The 18835-nt window shown below is 42.0% G+C and overlaps 2 protein-coding genes across 4 annotated transcripts in view; one reads left to right on the top strand and one right to left on the bottom strand.

Annotated features, from left to right (window-relative positions):
• Window positions 1-1809: 1809 nt before the first annotated feature.
• Window positions 1810-5355, bottom strand: LOC137562410 (uncharacterized). Its single transcript, XM_068273751.1, has 3 exons — window positions 5175-5355; window positions 4810-4969; window positions 1810-2773 (listed from the first exon to the last, which is right to left on the bottom strand). Exons 1-3 carry the CDS (start codon window positions 5353-5355, stop codon window positions 1810-1812), a joined length of 1305 nt encoding a protein of 434 aa, XP_068129852.1.
• A 2164-nt stretch (window positions 5356-7519) lies between these two features.
• WDR91 (WD repeat domain 91) overlaps window positions 7520-18835 on the top strand; it is a 60528-nt gene continuing 49212 nt past the window's right edge. For 2 of the 3 annotated variants that reach the window (XM_068277960.1, XM_068277957.1), the window contains exons 1-3: window positions 7520-7606; window positions 12224-12369; window positions 12947-13126. In XM_068277960.1, coding sequence (XP_068134061.1) covers window positions 12247-12369; window positions 12947-13126 — 303 coding nt within the window. In that variant the 5' untranslated portion in view covers window positions 7520-7606; window positions 12224-12246. Of the gene's footprint in view, window positions 7607-12217; window positions 12370-12946; window positions 13127-18835 lie in introns of all 3 variants that reach the window. The other variant, XM_068277959.1, reaches the window with a different exon arrangement.

Below are 18835 nucleotides of genomic sequence, written 5' to 3'. Positions count from 1 at the left end.
ACAAATACCCCAATCCTTGTTATTAAAGCCTTATGCAGATATGAAGTAGTGGAAAACCTCAAGAATCTCATATTTAGACATCCTACTGAAAATGACAGTAAGCTTCAATAACTGCCATTATTTTAAAATGCCAGTCCGAAACATGTACACTTCTTAGCTGTATGTGTTTACATGTATTCTATTTGTTGTGTTTGTTTTTTATAGTGGCCCTTGAAGTCAAGTAATAACAACAACATTATTGACCTCATAATGTCTTTGGTTAGGTGTTTGTGCACAAGTCATGTACAGTACATGTAGCCTCGTGGATACATATGGCAGGATGAGGAAGGATGTTGTATGTAGTGACATCCTTGATTGCGCCACATCCTTAGAACATGCTAATGTATAATTGCATGTCAGCATTTGCACCATATCGAAGGGCTTGGAATGTTTACTGTAATGCCGTAACGTTGCGTGAGAATATTCCATCACAATGTACATATTTATCATATCAAATATGTAAGTTTGTGCTGGAGTACTCCGACCTATAAACATTGTTAGCTTTATGGAAGCTGCTTCCAAAAAAACAAATCTCATATAATGTGGCCTTCTAATACGGCTATGAAAAACACCTTCTCACTCTCTCTCTCTCTCTCTCCATACATCTCTCTCTCTCTCTCTGTCTCTCTCTGTCTCTCTCTCTCTCTCTCTCCATACATCTCTCTCTCTCTCTCTCTCTCTCTGTCTCTCTCTCTCTCTCTCTCTCCATACATCTCTCTCTCTCTCTCTGTCTCTCTCTCTCTCTCCATACATCTCTCTCTCTCTCTCTGTCTCTCTCTCTCTCTCTCTCCATACATCTCTCTCTCTCTCTGTCTCTCTCTGTCTCTCTCTCTCTCTCTCTCCATACATCTCTCTCTCTCTCTCTGTGTCTCTCTCTCTCTCTCTCTCTCTCTCTCTCTCTCCATACATCTCTCTCTCTCTCTCTGTCTCTCTCTCTCTCTCTCTCTCGAGAGAGAGAGAGAGAGAGAGAGAGAGAGAAGAGAGAGAGAGAGAGAGAGAGCGAGAGAGAGAGAGAGAGAGAGAGAGAGAGAGAGAGAGAGCGAGAGAGAGAGAAGAGAGAGAGAGAGAGAGAGAGAGAGAGCGAGAGAGAGAGAGAGAGAGAGAGAGAGAGAGAGACAAAGATAGAGACGTGTATACTGAAAGAGAGAGAGAGAGAGAGAGAGAGACACGCAACTATCAAATAGCTTGGATTGCTACATTACATAACATCACTTACACAGCACTATTGCACCTATCAATAATTATACTTACACCCTGTCCACCAAACACATCATGTATATCAAATGATTGTGTGCCATTTATACCTGTGTTTGTGTTGTTGGTAACCTACAAACACATGGTACCCAAGAGGGAAAGACAAGAGAAATCTGTCCAATATGTTGCCAGACATATATTGTGCATTTTACAGTATAGCACTTGGATTACAGGACATTATTTTTTTGAAAAACATAAGTAATATCATCCTTCAAGCATAAAGAACATTTACCAAAAAAAAAACACAAAACGAGGCCTGGCAGTCTTTGAGGCTGAGGATAACCAGTAGACACAGTCAGCTGGTATTATTTGACAAAAAATGTATATGTCTGACACCATATCCCTCCCTCTTTTGTTGTCCTTCAAGTTCGGAAGGCGAAAGCATTCAACTACAAACATCTGCCATAACAGACAACAAAACAAAACCATAACCTTCATAATTAGATTCTAACCATAAACATAGGAACATTGTGATGTTACCATCATCACAAGTATAGCATGAACATTGTTCACATTTTACTGAAAAGCGGAAGAGGCAGCAGACAAAGTCTGCAAGCTAGATCCCACTGCCTCTGAAGTGCTGTGACTAGTGTGTGGCACATCATCAAATAGGGGCTGGGAGTGGCCATGGACATCCTCTAGATCCGCAACATATGATGTGTTATGTGTGCTTTTGACAAACCTATACGATGTGGAGGTTGAGGACAAAGATGGCATTGAAAAGGAAGGCATATTGTGCAAGGAGGTGGTGTTGTTTGTTGTGCTGTTGTTGTATGTCTGCTTGTTGGAATGATTATATGGCAATGAGTATTGTGGCAGCAAAGTTGGAGTTTGTTGAGGCAAGTACTGGTGTTTACCCAAAGAATGTGACAATGTAGAAGATGAGTGAGTAGAAGTAGAACTGAGAGTAGTAAAGGGCATGTGGCTGGGGCCTTTATCATTATTGTTGCGAGCTTGTGAATTGGATGATGCATGCATTGGTAATGAGGCACTATTGAAGGGTTTTGCGTGAGTTGCCACAATACTCAATGGTGTGTCAAAAAAACCATCACAAGCACCCTGGTCACTGTGTGTATCTTTTTGAGCAGACAAAATCACATTCATTATCTCAACTTTCAATTTTGTCATTTTCTCAGCTGGCACAAGTTTGATGTCAGGAGCAAGGGATTTTAGAAAATCCAAAATTGGATCATCTTTATCTGCATCATTATTAGTCTCTATTAGGTCTGAACGCATAGTACTAAGGGCATCCAGAATTTCAGTATCTTCCTCAACCAATTTACGACGTCGTGGGCGACCAACTTTACCAATTGGCTTTGATGTGTGGGCCCCAGAGGACGACTGTTTCCCATTGATCACCAATTCAACATCACTGTCTGCCCTGTGTGTGTTTGTGTCACCTGCACACTCTGTTGAGTCATTGGCTGAAGCAAGGTGTGGTTCTTCGTCATCATCATCATCTTCTACATTGCCAGAAGTACTACAATAAAGGATAAGATCAAAATATTTATCTAGAATCTCAGATATCTGGCTACCAGGGATACACCCTAATGCGGTCTGTGGAAGAGGAATCAGGGAGAATAATGAAGAATGTGAATGAGCATGAAGAATGAGAATGAGAATGAAGAATGAAGAATGAGAATGAGCATGAAGAATGAGAATGAAGAATGAGAATGAGAATGAAGAATGAGAATGAAGAATGAAGAATGAGAATGAAGAATGAGAATGAGAATGAGCATGAAGAATGAGAATGAGAATGAGCATGAAGAATGAGAATGAAGAATGAGAATGAGAATGAAGAATGAGAATGAAGAATGAAGAATGAAGAATGAGAATGAAGAATGAGAATGAGAATGAGCATGAAGAATGAGAATGAAGAATGAGAATGAGAATGAAGAATGAGAATGAAGAATGAAGAATGAGAATGAAGAATGAGAATGAGAATGAGCATGAAGAATGAGAATGAAGAATGAGAATGAGAATGAAGAATGAGAATGAGAATGAGAATGAAGAATGAGAATGAGAATGAGCATGAAGAATGAGAATGAAGAATGAGAATGAGAATGAAGAATGAGAATGAAGAATGAGAATGAGAATGAGCATGAAGAATGAGAATGAAGAATGAGAATGAGAATGAGCATGAAGAATGAGAATGAGAATGAGCATGAAGAATGAGAATGAAGAATGAGAATGAGAATGAAGAATGAGAATGAGCATGAAGAATGAGAATGAAGAATGAGAATGAAGAATGAAGAATGAGAATGAAGAATGAGAATGAGAATGAAGAATGAGAATGAAGAATGAGAATGAAGAATGAAGAATGAGAATGAAGAATGAGAATGAGAATGAGCATGAAGAATGAGAATGAAGAATGAGAATGAAGAATGAGAATGAGAATGAAGAATGAGAATGAAGAATGAAGAATGAGAATGAAGAATGAGAATGAGAATGAGCATGAAGAATGAGAATGAAGAATGAGAATGAAGAATGAGAATGAGAATGAAGAATGAGAATGAAGAATGAAGAATGAGAATGAAGAATGAGAATGAGAATGAGCATGAAGAATGAGAATGAAGAATGAGAATGAAGAATGAGAATGAAGAATGAAGAATGAGAATGAAGAATGAGAATGAGAATGAGCATGAAGAATGAGAATGAAGAATGAGAATGAAGAATGAGAATGAGAATGAAGAATGAAGAATGAGAATGAGAATGAGCATGAAGAATGAGAATGAGAATGAAGAATGAAGAATGAGAATGAAGAATGAGAATGAAGAATGAGAATGAGAATGAGCATGAAGAATGAGAATGAAGAATGAGAATGAAGAATGAGAATGAAGAATGAAGAATGAGAATGAAGAATGAGAATGAGAATGAGCATGAAGAATGAGAATGAAGAATGAGAATGAAGAATGAGAATGAGAATGAAGAATGAAGAATGAGAATGAGAATGAGCATGAAGAATGAGAATGAGAATGAAGAATGAAGAATGAGAATGAAGAATGAAGAATGAGAATGAAGAATGAGAATGAGAATGAGCATGAAGAATGAGAATGAGAATGAAGAATGAAGAATGAGAATGAAGAATGAAGAATGAGAATGAAGAATGAGAATGAGAATGAAGAATGAGAATGAGAATGAGCATGAAGAATGAGAATGAGAATGAAGAATGAAGAATGAGAATGAAGAATGAAGAATGAGAATGAAGAATGAGAATGAGAATGAGCATGAAGAATGAGAATGAAGAATGAGAATGAGAATGAAGAATGGAAAAATATTAATGAAAAATTTAAAGTGGGAATTCCAATCGTTAATGACATTGATGGCATATAAATATTACAAAATGATTGATTAGGATCATAACCATGCACATGTTAGCCACTGTGGAAGAATCCATACAATCATACCAGAACCACAAAAAAAAAAATAAAACATTATGTTTTGCCTAATGAAAATTACATGCGCTCACAACATTATACTGGACATAATATCACCACAGGAGTTTTAGATACTTACACTCTTTTCTCTAGCGATGGAACAAGAAACATGAGTGACTGGTACATAGGGTGGAATCGATATTTCTTCAAACCTTGGCCACTTCTCTCCTCTTTGCTTTTATCATGATCTTTCTTGAAACGATCGCGCAGACTTTTCCATTTGACTTTTAACATTTTCACTACATGAACAGGAAAAAACACAAAACCAAACAAAAAAGTCAAAATTACACAAAAGGAAACAAGACCCCCCCCCCTACATACACACACACACACACACACACCGTCACCACACACACACACACACACTACACACACACACATACATACATACACACACACACACACCAAGTACAGCCAGAGATATGACAGTAAAAAAACACTTACATATGCGTGCTTTCCTCCGCGTATCAAATGTTTCATACTTCTCATAAAAGAACGTCGCCACACTTTCCCATGCTCGGGTCTTCTTGTAAACATTATGGTAATCATCTAATGCGACATCCCAAAGTTCTGGCCGCCGCTCCACCTGGTCAATGAGAGCAACAGGATCAATCTCCTCAGCCATGTTGTGCAGTGTCCCAACAAACTCCAACTGCGCACTTCCTGTAACACCTCAAGGCATTATGGGCCACTTCCAGTCCTCCAAGACACTCCCCAAACGCTTGACAAACGATAGCGTAGCATTGCCAAGCGTTCATAGGCGATTGCATCCCCTCCAGCCAAGCGTTTGTACGCAGTAGCTGCTCCCAGACGCGACATGCGGCGGTTTACAAACGCACGATCACCGCACACCTCATCTACCGCATACAAACGCTTACTGTTCAGGAAAAATTAACACCCCCATTCGCTCCTATTATTAGGGAGGCAGATAGGCGTTCAGAACGCTTACAGACGCCTGCAATAAACGTTCGTGTGAAAGAGGCCTAAGTCTATGGCCGCCAAGTGCACCCTACATACATAAATTAAGTAACCATGTTCCCCAGATAACAGAATGAATCTGATCTGAGTGATGGAGAGGCATAGGGGCAGGGATGGTGGCTCAGCACAGGGGTAGACATGGTGGTACAGTACAGGGACAGGCATGGGACTCAGCACAGGGGCAGCATGGCACAAGGGCAGGCATGGGTTACAGAACAGGGCCATGCAAGGTGCCCATGGTGCTGTGGCGCCCATGGCACGAGCCATGCCTGCACCCCTCTAGATATGCCTCTGCTGATGACGCTGTACAGGTGTGTCATCAGCCTCCTGGCTGAGACGCATCTTTTGCTAGGTGGGGGGCAACTAAGCGCAAATGACTTCTGGTGCGCAGGGAGGCGGGGGCGCGGGGAACGATGCTGTTGTGTGCTGCTCTGGTGTTGGGCGCCATCACTAAAGATCTGACATGCTGGATCTTTTGCGATCGTAGTCGCTGTACACACGTTGGCATACCTCCCAACTTTTTTGAGATGAGAAAAAGGGACACTTAAGCCACGCCCCTGTCACACCCCGTGGCCACGCCCCACCACGTTCCTAGTCACGCATACTATAAAAGATTCCATAAGAAAAATATGTTGTTTTATCATTCAAACCACAATCCTGGTTCATTTTCCTTCATAGTAACATTTTAAAATTAGTAACATATCAATTTAAAGGATGTGAATAAAGTTTAGAGTCAATCAAACACATTTTTAGTATATAAATATATATATTTATATAGAAAGAGGGACAAAGTCCTGAAAGAGGGACAAATGAGAGGGAAAAGGGGACAGAGGGACAGGGCTTCCAAAAAGGGACTGTCCCTCCGAAAAAGGGACAGTTAGGAGCTATGCGTTGGTCTGACGGGAAGCGGGAGAAAAGGGTGCAGGCAGCTAGTGGACAAAAACATATATTATCGTTTTTTTAATAAACGTAATTATAAGTTTCACTTTTGAAACTGGGAAGATTAACGTTTTCACAATTGCCGATTTCATAAACATTATTTAACGATTTATAATTTTGTAAAACATTTGTAAAACATTATTTGTAAACGAAATATAGCACACTATTTTTATAAACGCTATTAATGATTAATTATTAATTAGCGTTTACACCCCGCGCCCTTTTTGTCCGGGCGCCCTTTTTGTACGTACGCGGTCTGACGACCGATTATCAGTCATGGTGGTCATTAGACAAGACAAGACAAGACAAATAACATTTATATTGCGCTTTTCTCCTTGCGGACTCAAAGCGCCAGAGCAGAGCAGCAGCCACTAGGGCGCGCTCTATTGGCAGTAGCAGTGTAAGACTTGCCAAAGGTCTCCTACTGAATAGGTGCATTATCATCCACCCTACAGCTGGGTTCAGACCAGCGTGAGTATGTAGCTTATTTCTGGTTTCTGTAGCTCATTATCTGTGAGAGTCAAATGATCTTATTTACGAAAGTTAATCTAAACTTCAGTGTAGTCAGTCTATAGTTGTAACTGTAAACTTGTATTTCTTTTCTCAAACTAACTGTACTTAATTATATATAATTTTCATACATTGCATTTCATTGTACACTTTCATAACAGACAAATCTGTTAGCACTGTTAGCACAGATAGCAATGTGAACTCTGTTACACTGACAGCGGAGCTCAGCCTCGTTCTGAGCCCAAGATGACGGAACCTGAAAGCTCCCTATTATCCTGCACTGGGCTCTGCGCAGCGGCGCTGCTGCATTCTATAGGGGACTTTCACATCCCCTCGTGACCAGCGCTTCCTCTGTGGGTCATGTGACCCGTGCTGTCTGCACGCAGACTCTGCATTGACACCGTCTTGTTCTCTGGTTGCAGGAGAACGGAGGGAACCGTGCGGATCAGGTACCAGGGGGTGCAGGGAGGAGGGGAGGTGTCAGAGGGGAAGCTCTTTAATGCTGCAGTTCTGTAGATCTGATGCAAAGGGCTCACAGCTTGCAAAACGATCTGGACAACAACTGCTAACTATACAAGTGAAAGCAAGAAGGGCAATATGTGGACTTCGGATGTATCACAGCTTTTGCTTCCTCATTAGATGCATGCATTTAGCTTGTGTTTATGTTACTGTATGTGTGCTGTGTTTCCTCATATTGACATTCATAAATCTATGTATACATTTATTTACTTAGCATTAACAGTTTGACAGTTGAAATGAGAATGAAATTAAAGGGCAACTATAGTGAGAGGGATATGGGGGCTGCCATATTTATTTCCTAATAAACAATACCTGATTCCTGACTGACCTGCTGATCTGTTTGGCTGCAGTAGTGTCAGGTCTGATAATATTGCCAGAAACGTCTGATCTGCGGCATGCTTGTTCATGGGCTGTGGCTAAAAGTATTACAGATCAGTAGGACAGCCAGGCAACTGGTATTGTTTAAAAAGAAATAAATATGGCAGCCTTCATATCCCTCTGGCTTCAGTTACCTTACCACACATCTAAATTTAAAAACGGGGAGCAGGCATGTATAGTGGGCTCTCGGCTCTCCTCATGTTCACCGTTCTACTCCATCCACCTCCGTTACAGGGTACCAATCCCCCAAACTTCCTGGTTGGGGTTGTTGGGGCCAACTGCTCAGTAGCTGCCCGGCAGACACACATCCTCGATCGCAAGCCTGCAGAGGGGAGCTCTCTGCACATGCACATTACGTAGTTGTGACGTAGCGCGCTTACGCAGAGTGCTCCTGGCTGCTGGCGTGCGATCAAGGATGCGCATCCACCAGGCAGCGCCTGCGCAGTCAGATGCGACCACCCTGACTAGGAGTTACGTTTGGGGGGTCGGTACATGGTAACGGAGGAGAACAGGGGGAGCGGTGGGCATGAGGAGATCCCACTACACATGCTTGCTCCCCCGTCTTTAAATTTAGTTTTAAAGTATCCTTTAAGGGCGCTTTCACATCAGAACTCTTTTTTTTCAAAACTATGAGTTAACTAAGGTAATATGAAAGTCCATAGACTTTCATATTACCTTTCACATCCGATGCTACGTTTTGGTGCATTGCAGTTCAACGCACCTGGGAGCCTTTAATCGTCCAGAGCCGGTGCTTTTTCCGTCGGGTGAATTATAACTACCGCCGCTAATCAGCGTTGCCCTGCAACATCCCGACGACGCGCTGCAGGCTATTCATTGCGTGCAGGAGATCGGCTCCTGCATGCATTGTCTAATGTGAAAGAAGCCTAAGTGGGAGCTAGTCTAGTTAAGGTGACCCACAGTTGCTTCTTGCTCGTGGTGTTTTAGTTATGACCACTAATTTGTAAGCAATAGAGGACCCAGCGGGAAACACTACCCATTAAATAAATGCTAAAATTGCACACCAGGTCCATTGCCTGTGGCCTCTGATAGCGTAGTGTTTCCCACGGGGTCCCCTATTTCTTACAAATTAGTAAATGTGACCAAATTGAAAGTCTGCTTGTCGCCTTTGCGCGCAGGTACACGAGCAACTTGCTGCCTGGGCTCTGGCAGAAATAGATGGGCCCAATCAGGTTTGCTCTACTGCACAGGCTTAAAGAGACACTGAAGCGAAAAAAATATATGATATAGTGAATTGGTTGTGTACTATGAATAATTACTAGAAGATTAGCAGCAAAGAAAATATTCTCATATTTTTATTTTCAGGTATATAGTGTTTTTTCTAACATTGCATCATTCTATAATATGTGCAGATTACACAACATTCAGCATTCAAAATGAGTCTTTCAGAACAGTCTGTGCACTAATGACCTCTCCTCTAGCAGAGAAAAAGAAAACAGTTGAGATAATAAAAGTCAGATAACAGCCCTCTCCACAACTAAACTTAGTTGGAGAGTTAATGGCTTGTTTGCATAGAGATAACAACTGGAGTTTCTTAACTCTTCCTGTACTGGAAACAATTAGACTGATGTATCTGATCTTAATGTTTTATTTCTTAGCTGTACTACACATAAAAATCATAATATCATAATTTTTTTTCCGCTTCAGTGTCTCTTTAAGCTGCCTGTGCAGTCGAGCGGACCCGATCAGACTCTATTTCCGCTCGTGCAGAAAGCTGCTAATGTGCCTGCGCGCAAAGTCGACAAGCAGACTTTCAATTTGGCCACTGCTATGATCTAACTCAGCCAGCTGGATCAGGCTGGCTGAGTTAGATGTGGAAATCCTCATTAGGATCCAGAGGCTTCACGTCCTGAGAAAAGTATCCGTTTTTCTATTTTTTAAAAGTTACAGATTCAGAAATAAATATGGTAGCCTCGAGAGCCCTCTCACCTCAGGTGTCCCTTTAACTTTACTGCATAAGTGCCCCCCCCCCACTTGCTCTGTGTGAGGATGTCGCTGAAAATGTGAGAAATTGTCAGAAATGTCCAGTCTGGAGGACTCAACTGTTTTCTTACTTATCATGGGATATGACCGTTTCTGGCAGGCACACACTGTACTACTGCTGTAATAAGGGAAGAGCCATTGTACGCATGCTGGCCATTGTATGTGTCGTGTACACAGGCCCAGTTCCAGGAAATGCGTACATTGGGGAATTAGATATATTAGATACAAAAAAAGTATATGGATTTGTATCCATTTTCCATTTATGGTGCTTTCTCCCATTAGAGAAGAGACCTTCAAGGACTTACATGGCTTGACTGCTCTGGTGGCCCTAAGGACAGAAATAAAAGGGATGTTTTAAAAAAGTGAGAAAAGATCACCTCTTTGATCTTACTGTAGCTGTACAAAAAAAAAAAATGGGCATATCCGATCATAATGATTGAATCTGGCATAGAACGATGCCGCAGTGTATCTGCCCAAACGTTGTCTCAATTATTTTCCAGTCAAAATCAATGAAAATGGTTGATCCTGTATGCATCAAAGATCTCGCCTTAAAGGGATGGTGTGTGGTGGTAGGGTCGAACAATTTTTGTGACTCCCAACGGACCCCCAACAATCCTCCCCCCCCCATTCCCCAAGCTGTGCAGTGTTGCAGCCTCACATGTCCACTGGTGCACCTCTTCCCGTGTCTCCTGTCTTGCCTTTGTCGCCACCAGGCACCTGTACCACATGCCCCCCCCCCTCTCCTATTGATGTCAGTACATGTGACAGTCACACAGGAGGTGGCATGCCACTGGACAGGTGAGCCTACAACACAGCGGGGGAGGATATGTGTGCAGTGTGTGGGCATCTAATAGAGCCCTCTCTAATAATAGAGAGGGATCTATATGATTGTCAGACTGGTCTCCATCGAGAAATGTATGACCACCTTAACTCTTATAATGTGGTTATCTTCCTACCAGTTTCAGTCTGGCCATTCTCATCACTAACGAGTTTCTGTTTAGAGAATTTTTAGCTCAAAATGCTACTTTTGTTGTTTTTCGTACCATTCTTGGTAAACCCTAGAGACTGATATGCTTAAAAAACCATAACCAAGAGTTAAACTTCATCCCAATCAGTAGCCGATACCCCCTTTCACATGAGAAATCTTTTCCTCTTTACAAACGGATCATCAGGGGTCTCTGTATGGCTGATATTGTGGTGAAACCCCCTCCCACAGTGTGATGTCAGGACCATGGTTCTGACATCACACTGTGGGAGCCTTGTTGCATTGTGGGAAATAACAGTAGTTTACAACTGCCAAAAAAGCAAGCAGCATCTCCTTCCACTGACTTCACCTGCCAGCAGTAAAAATGTCACCATGTGATAAATGTCAGAATGTAAATCAGGGAGAGGAAAGAGTTTACAATGGGCAAACACTGATTAAATAATTTATACATAATTATTGTAAAAATGAAGCACCTTTTTTTAGTACATTATTTTCACTGGAGTTCCTCTTTAAGAATCTCAGGAGGTCAGTAGTTACAGAACTACTCCCACCCCTCTGTCTAGCACCACAACAGTCATGCCACTATTAAAAACCACTGAGATCTTCCCCAGCCTGATGCTTGATGTGTAAATCATCATAAGCTCAAGACCTGCATGTGCATGTTTGCTTGCAGCATAGTCCTGCCACGATTGGCTGTTCAGATAACTGCATGAGTAAGTGAACGTACAGGTGTTCCTAATAGAGTGCTTAGTGAGTGTATGTGCTTTTATAAGCCTCTCTGCTTTCCTTGCAGTTAGTCAGTGTATTTGATCATTTCAGGAAATCCGATATGGGTCCAAAGAGGCATCCCAGGGATGTAAAATAATAAAAATTATTTAAAAGAACCAGGAATGAGGCATATACATTTTTATTGGATACAGACTATGCGTTTCGTGAGTCCTACCCGCTTCCTCAGAGAGAGAGCGAGAGAAAGAGAGTAACCAGACACTAATTTTGACCTGAGGAAGCACGTGCCCTATATTATGGTTGCCATCTAGTAACCCAACCTTATAAGTAGCACTCTCTCTTATCAATGTCCAAGTGCTTTAATTACTACACAATATTGGTGCTCCTGGTGTTTTTGGAAACGCCCACTATTTTAGGAAATCAAACGAAAGTGTTTTTTTTTCTCTATGAGTATCAGGCTGACGTGTACAAGCCGCTGGCATGACGACGGCCGTGGAGCGTACCGATGACCTGGTGAGGGAGTACCTGACTTTCCGAGGATTCACCAGCACCTTGAAACACTTTGATGCAGACATTAAGGCTGATAGAGAGAAGGGCTTCCGTGTAAGTCAAAGTTTCTTATGTTTACCTTTTCTTTTTCCCTTCGTATTTCATCTTTTTGCTTATTAAAGTGTCACTGAAGTGAAAAAAATGATATAATGAATTGTATGTGTAGTATGTATAAACCTTAGTAGCAAAGAAAAGTCTCATGTTTTTATTTTCAGTTATAACGTTTATTTTTTATAACATTGCATCATTCTGTCATATCTGCAATTATAAACCACACACTGTCTGTCTTTTAAACTATGAAACAGAGCAGAACTAATGACCTTTTGTAAACTCCCGTGCAGTAAAACCTTATCTGAAGCTGCGCCTCAGTTTCTTTGATGCTTCAGAAAATAGGACTGTCTCCGACCCAAGTTGTGTTGGAGAGATCAGAGAAGCTCTTTTGCATAGATAGCAAGTGAAGTTTCTTATCTCTTCCTGTACTGGAAACAATATGAGACTCTGTTCTTTGCTACTAATGTTCTATTTCTTAGCTGTACTACACATACAAGTCATTATTTCGTAAGTTTATTTTTACTTCAGATTCACTTTAAGTCATTGCCTGTAGTTATCGTGTGTTAACTTCTTGGCGTAGGTGGACAGGATTGTGGAGCAGTTGTTGCAATTCATCCAGAGTTACGACCTGAATGGCCTTCTTGATTATTGGGCCTACCTGGAGCGACGGCTGTTCAGCAGGCTGGAGGACGTGTATCGGCCCACCGTCAACAAGCTGAAGACCAGCCTGTTCCGTTATTACCTGGTCTACACCATACAGGTAGGCACTGCCCGCTCTTTTTACCTGCCACAGGAGATATGTTTTGGTAAGGTAACCATAAGTAGTAAGTATCAAGGTCAATGAGATGCAAATCATTTCCAAGTTGATGTTGGACCATGCAAATTTTGTATGCATATTTATGCATCTTGAAAGTATTATTCCTCCCAAGCGGGATTTGATTGGTCCATTCATTTCCATAATCCCACATCAACTAGAGATTATTTGCTGCTCAATAGCCAACCCTTGTGGTAAGCAGAATATTCTCAGAGCATCTAAATCTCAACTGACTCGGGAAGAAATTGAGCCCATCAAAACCAACAGCTGTTCATAAATCAGCAGACATCTTGATAACCGACTATTCCAGGATCTACTGCATAACCTATTAAAGTGGACTTGAACTCTTGCACAGGACACAAGGTAAACATAACAGAAATGCACCCTGTATGTATTTAACCCCCCCCCCCTGGCGTTACAATAAAATCACCAGGGGGGCGGCGCAGCACTTTATTTATTTATTTTTTAAATCATGTAGCTAGCCTAGCGCTAGCTACATGATAGCCGCTGTGCACTGGCATCCCCCCTCCCCTTCCGATCGCCTCCGGTGATCAGAGCATACAGGAAATCCCGTTCAGAATGGGATTTCCTGTTTGGCTTCCCCCGTCGTCATCCAGGTCATGGCGCCGGAGGCAGTCCCGATCCACCCCTTAGCGCTGCCTGGCGGTGATTGGCCAGGCTGCGCAAGGGGTCTGGGGGGGGGCGCAGCAGGTAGCGGCGATCGGTTTGTACACGCAGCTAGCAAAGTGCTAGCTGCGTGTAACAAAAAAAAAAACAATTATGCAAATCGGCCCACCAGGGCCTGAGAAATCCTCTGCGGCGGCTTAGCCCAAGCTCAGCTTGGGCTTACCGTCAGGGAGGTTAAAGAGTTTAACCTGTTTAATTCCCCTTCATTTGTGTCTAATAACTAGTTGTAATTTGATCTCCCTGTGTCACACGACTGCCTATGACAGATAAGCCCATTTGAAAGTACAGGCTGTAAACAATATGTCTGCTTCCATGAATCAGGAAGTAGAAACAGTGCAGATTTATTTTAGGATTGGTATCAGGTGTAAAAAAAAAAAAAAAAAAAAAAAAAAAAGGGTTATTATGCTGTTGTGTAGCTTTTAGAGCAGAGAGGAATTCTTAGTTCAGAGCCATTTTAATTAATCCTTTTTCCTTGATGTATAATATGCTTTGAAAGATTGCTTGGGGGAAAACATGTCTGCTACTTAAAGCAGACCTGAAGTGCAAATAAACTGATGAGATAAATGATTGTAAGTGTAGTCCTAATCCTATAGATATACTGATCCTGTAGATATACTGATGCAGCTTGCAGCCCTGCTGTGCATGATCGGGTGCGCTAAAGAGCACACCCCCGGCACTGTCAGCTGCAATACTAATTGGTTGTAGCCAATTAGCCGCCCTCCCCCCTCCCCACCCTGCGGATGAATGATCACCGCTGTAGCAAACAGCGGTGATCCTTCATCTCTCCCCTCGGTGCACAGATCAGTTGAATAAATTGAGCAGCAAGCAGCCTCTCACCTTACCTTGTTCGAGCGAAGAGCCTGCAGCTTGAGCCTCCGATCCCCGCTCTGAACTCAGCCGCATAATGCCGAATATCCGGATCCCGGCTTGATGATGTCATCAAGCCAGGACCCGGGTAACCAGCGATATGCGGCGGGGATCGGAGGCTCCGGCTGCAGGCTCATCGCTGGAACGAGTTAAGGTGAGAGGCTGCTTGCTGCTCAATTTATTTTTAGCCGATCTGTGCACGGAGAGGGCTGCCTGGTGGTGGTGGTGGGGGGGGTTTTGGCTGTTATCTGGCCACTGGGGGGGGGGGGGGCTATTATCTGGGGCTTAAACAACTAGCAGGCATCAGGGTAAGGGGGGGGGGGGGGAGTGGATCTGATGATGGGGGAACATCTAGTTAACCTGGGAGGGGGGGGGGATAGACTAATACTGGGGCACTTCTGGCTATAATGGGGGGCGGGGCACTAATCCTACGGGCACATATGATTATAATTAGGGACCATTTTAGCCTGGGGAACATAGGGTGTCAATCCTGGGGGTGCCACTGTCTCTATACTGGGGGGTGCCACATACAAGAGGCACATTTGACTATACTGGGGGACTGATATTGGGGACACATCTGGCTATACGGCGGGGGGGGGGGGGGGGGAAATGCTACTCGGGACACATTTGTCTTGACAAGAATAATATATTGATCATTTAGATGTAGGGATAAAGTTATTGCTGATTAACTAGTTGCCGACTGCTCCACGCCAATTGGCGTGAGCAGTGCAGCAGCCCCAGGACCGCTCCACGCCCATTGGCGTGAACAGTCTTCTATGGGGTTAGCAGGAGAATGTGCCCATGCTCACTTCCGTCATTGATCACTTCCGTCAGTGCGGAAGTGATCCGCTGTCATAGGCTGAAGCCTATGACAGCCGATCACGCTGATTGGCCGGCGGGGGGAGGAAGGGAGGGAGCGGGATAAAAGGGAATAAAAAAACAAATTTATAAAAAAAAAATATTAAAATAAATATTTATAAATAAAATCAACACTGGGGGGGGGGGGGGGGGGGGGGGTGGGGGGGCGATCAGACCCCCACCAACAGAGAGCTCTGTTGGGGGGGTGGGGGTGGGAGGCAATCACTTGTGTGCTGTGTAGTGCGGCCCTGCAGCTTGGCCTTAAAGAAAACCTGAACTGAACATTAAAAGTCAAAATAACCATGCACAAGTCATACTAGCCTCCTGTGTAGTCTACTCCTCAATCTATTTTTCCTCTCCTGCATCCCGTTTGTCCACTGTGATCAATGGAATTCTCTGTCCTCCATTTTGAAAATGGCCATTACCTCATAACAGCTTTCTGGTCAGCACACTGTTAAACTGTAACATCGTCTACTTGAGCCATAGGGAAACATGGACACATCAGTTCTCCTCTCAGCTGTAACTGACAGCAACTGATATATAACCGACAGCAACTGATATATTTCAGTTCTGACAAAATGTTGTCAGAACTGGAAGGGATCTCTGTAAGCAGAAAATGGTGAGCTTCTGAGAGGAACTGATGGCAAGGTAACTGTGTAATTGTTTGAAGTTACCTCATGTGTTTATTTTAAATAATTTTACTCAGTACAGGTTCTCTTTAAAGCTACAGTGGCCAATTACAAGAAAAAGAGCCTGGTCTTTAGGGGGGTTAACACTGCAGTCCTCAAGTGGTTAATTGAACAGGGACATGGTTAAAGCGTCAAAACAGCTCTGGTCCATAAGGGGAAAACAAGGTGGTCTGGATGCGAAGTGGTTAAAGGACAACTGAAATGAGAGGTATATGGAGGCTGACATATTTATTTCCTTTTAAACAATACCAGTTGCCTGGCAGCCCTATTGATCTTTGTGGCTGCAGTTGTGCCTGAATCACATGCCCAAAACAATAATTGCAGCTAATCTTGACAATAATGTCAGAAACACCTGATCTGCTGCATGTTTGTTCAGGGTCTACAGCTAAAAGAATTATGCTACGTACACACATGCGACAACGATCGTTCGTTGAGAACGACGAACGAACTTTTAATTGATGAAAGAACGACCTAAGTAAAGATAGTTTTAAAAGGTGTGTAACGATCTGATCGTTAGAACGAACGTTACATCACGTAAAGCAACTATTGCGCCTGCGCATAAAAATGAGAAGTTTCACAGAGAAATAGTGAAATGCGCATGTCAAGCCTAGTACGAACGACCGTTTCCAACGATGTACTACTTTTGCAAACGATCGTCGTTGGTTAAAATCCGCCAAGACAGAACTTTCTTTTGTAGCGATTTGGCTCGTTCGTCGTTTGCCTTAATAGTCGGTGGTTCGTTTTTTGTAACGATCGTCGTTGGTAAAGATCGGGGAACGATCGTTACAAACGACTATAGTCGCATGTGTGTACGCACCTTTAGAGGCAGAGGATCAGCAGGATAGCCAGGCATCTGGTATTGCTTAAAAGGAAAGAAACATGGCAGCCTTCATATCACTCTTGTTACAGTTGCATTTTTTCGTTATAGTTGCATTAAGCATTTTTTCATAAGCAAATTGGACCCGCACCATGCAATTATATCATAATTATAAGTCACGGACTAGTGTGCAAATATGCAATCAAGTAAGAGCTAAATTATAGCAAATTTAATTTAGCTCTTACTTTATTTCATATTTGCACATTTTTGTATCACAACAATTTAGAGTGGTTGCTGATTGTCCTATTTATCATAATTGTTATATGTGAGCTTTTTTTTTTTTTTTAGGCTGCTATTATGGTTTATATATTTTTTTTTTTTCCTAATTATTCCTTGGGAGGAATCCAAGTTGGCCTGTTTCTAATACTTATATTTATATACAAATTTTGTACCCATGTATATTGAGAGACACTGTCTGTCACCTTTTTTTGGTGACATTTTAATTGTTTTTAATTGTTTTGTGGTGATATTCAAATAAAGATTATTGTTGTTTTTTGCTAATATTTGACTGGTCTGGTGCTATTTAAAAGGGGCTTTTTTCTTTGCATCCTTACAAGTGAACCTCCGGACTAAAAATCGACTCAGCAGCGCCGAAAAGGCCTGGTGTTTCTTTAACAGTTTCACAGCATCAGAACTTTGTTTCTCTTATACAAGCCTCATTTTTAGCTGCACAGAAGAAAACTGCCCGGGCTTTTTTCCCCTGATGCAGTGCAAAGCATGATGGGATTTCTGATTTTGTTGTTCTCGTTCTGCTGTTTTGGTGCAATTTTTTTTTATTTTTTTTTACATTTTGAATTTGACATTTGAAGCCTAGCGTGTGCAGCTGGGAGGGGTTATTAGGACACAGGACAGTTGGAACTGTTTCTCCTGCTCCTTGTCACCTCCTTTCAACCAAAAAGATGGCTGCCCCCATTACAAAGATGGCAGCCACCATGAATCACAAACATTTGCCTTTTCTTTTAAAACGGTGGGTAAGAGATTATATTACCTATCTATTCTAATTAACATAACTAATGTAACTTGATGACAGTATGTTTGTTTAGGCTGAAGTTCCCCTTTAAGCATTTGACTGTTTCAGGTGAATAACAGTTGTTAATGTTTTTTCAGCTCCCACACAGACGAATCTTGACCTGTTGAACTTGTTTTCCCTTCCCTGCTCTCAGATGGGTTTTTTCTCAGCCACTCACAAGAGTATTTTGCAACCCCTAAGTAGTTATCAGTGAAAGTTACACTATATTCAAACTGCAGAGAAATTGTCATTTAGAGGCCAGTATTTTTAAGCCATGGGTGGGGGGTGGAAAACACAGGTTAGCTCTAAGTACGCTTGTTACCGTACATACAGTACAAACAAATGTTTGTCTTATTATGCCGTGTGCTGTTTCGGGTACATTTAAAAGAAAAAAATAACATCTGTGTCATGGAGTGAGTTGAAATGGATGCTCAGGCTATGGTTTATATACATATCCTGCTGTTAAGAATGAGGCAGAGGGTGGCTTCTATTATCTTTAAAATTTTACAGTACCTATTATTTTTTTTAAATTTGTTTTATTATAGAAAGCATATAAATACAGCATATGTATCACAGTGAACACATAGTACACAGTATCAATGAGATAATAAAGGTAATTATTAGAAGATATATAAGTAACACATCAGTTGAGTGTAAAATAGTCATAA

Source organism: Hyperolius riggenbachi, chromosome 3 (genome assembly GCF_040937935.1).
Source record: "Hyperolius riggenbachi isolate aHypRig1 chromosome 3, aHypRig1.pri, whole genome shotgun sequence".
In the NCBI taxonomy this organism is placed as follows: Eukaryota; Metazoa; Chordata; class Amphibia; order Anura; family Hyperoliidae; genus Hyperolius; species Hyperolius riggenbachi.
Note: the sequence above shows the minus strand (reverse complement) of the source record. Positions and strands in the feature narration are given on the sequence as shown.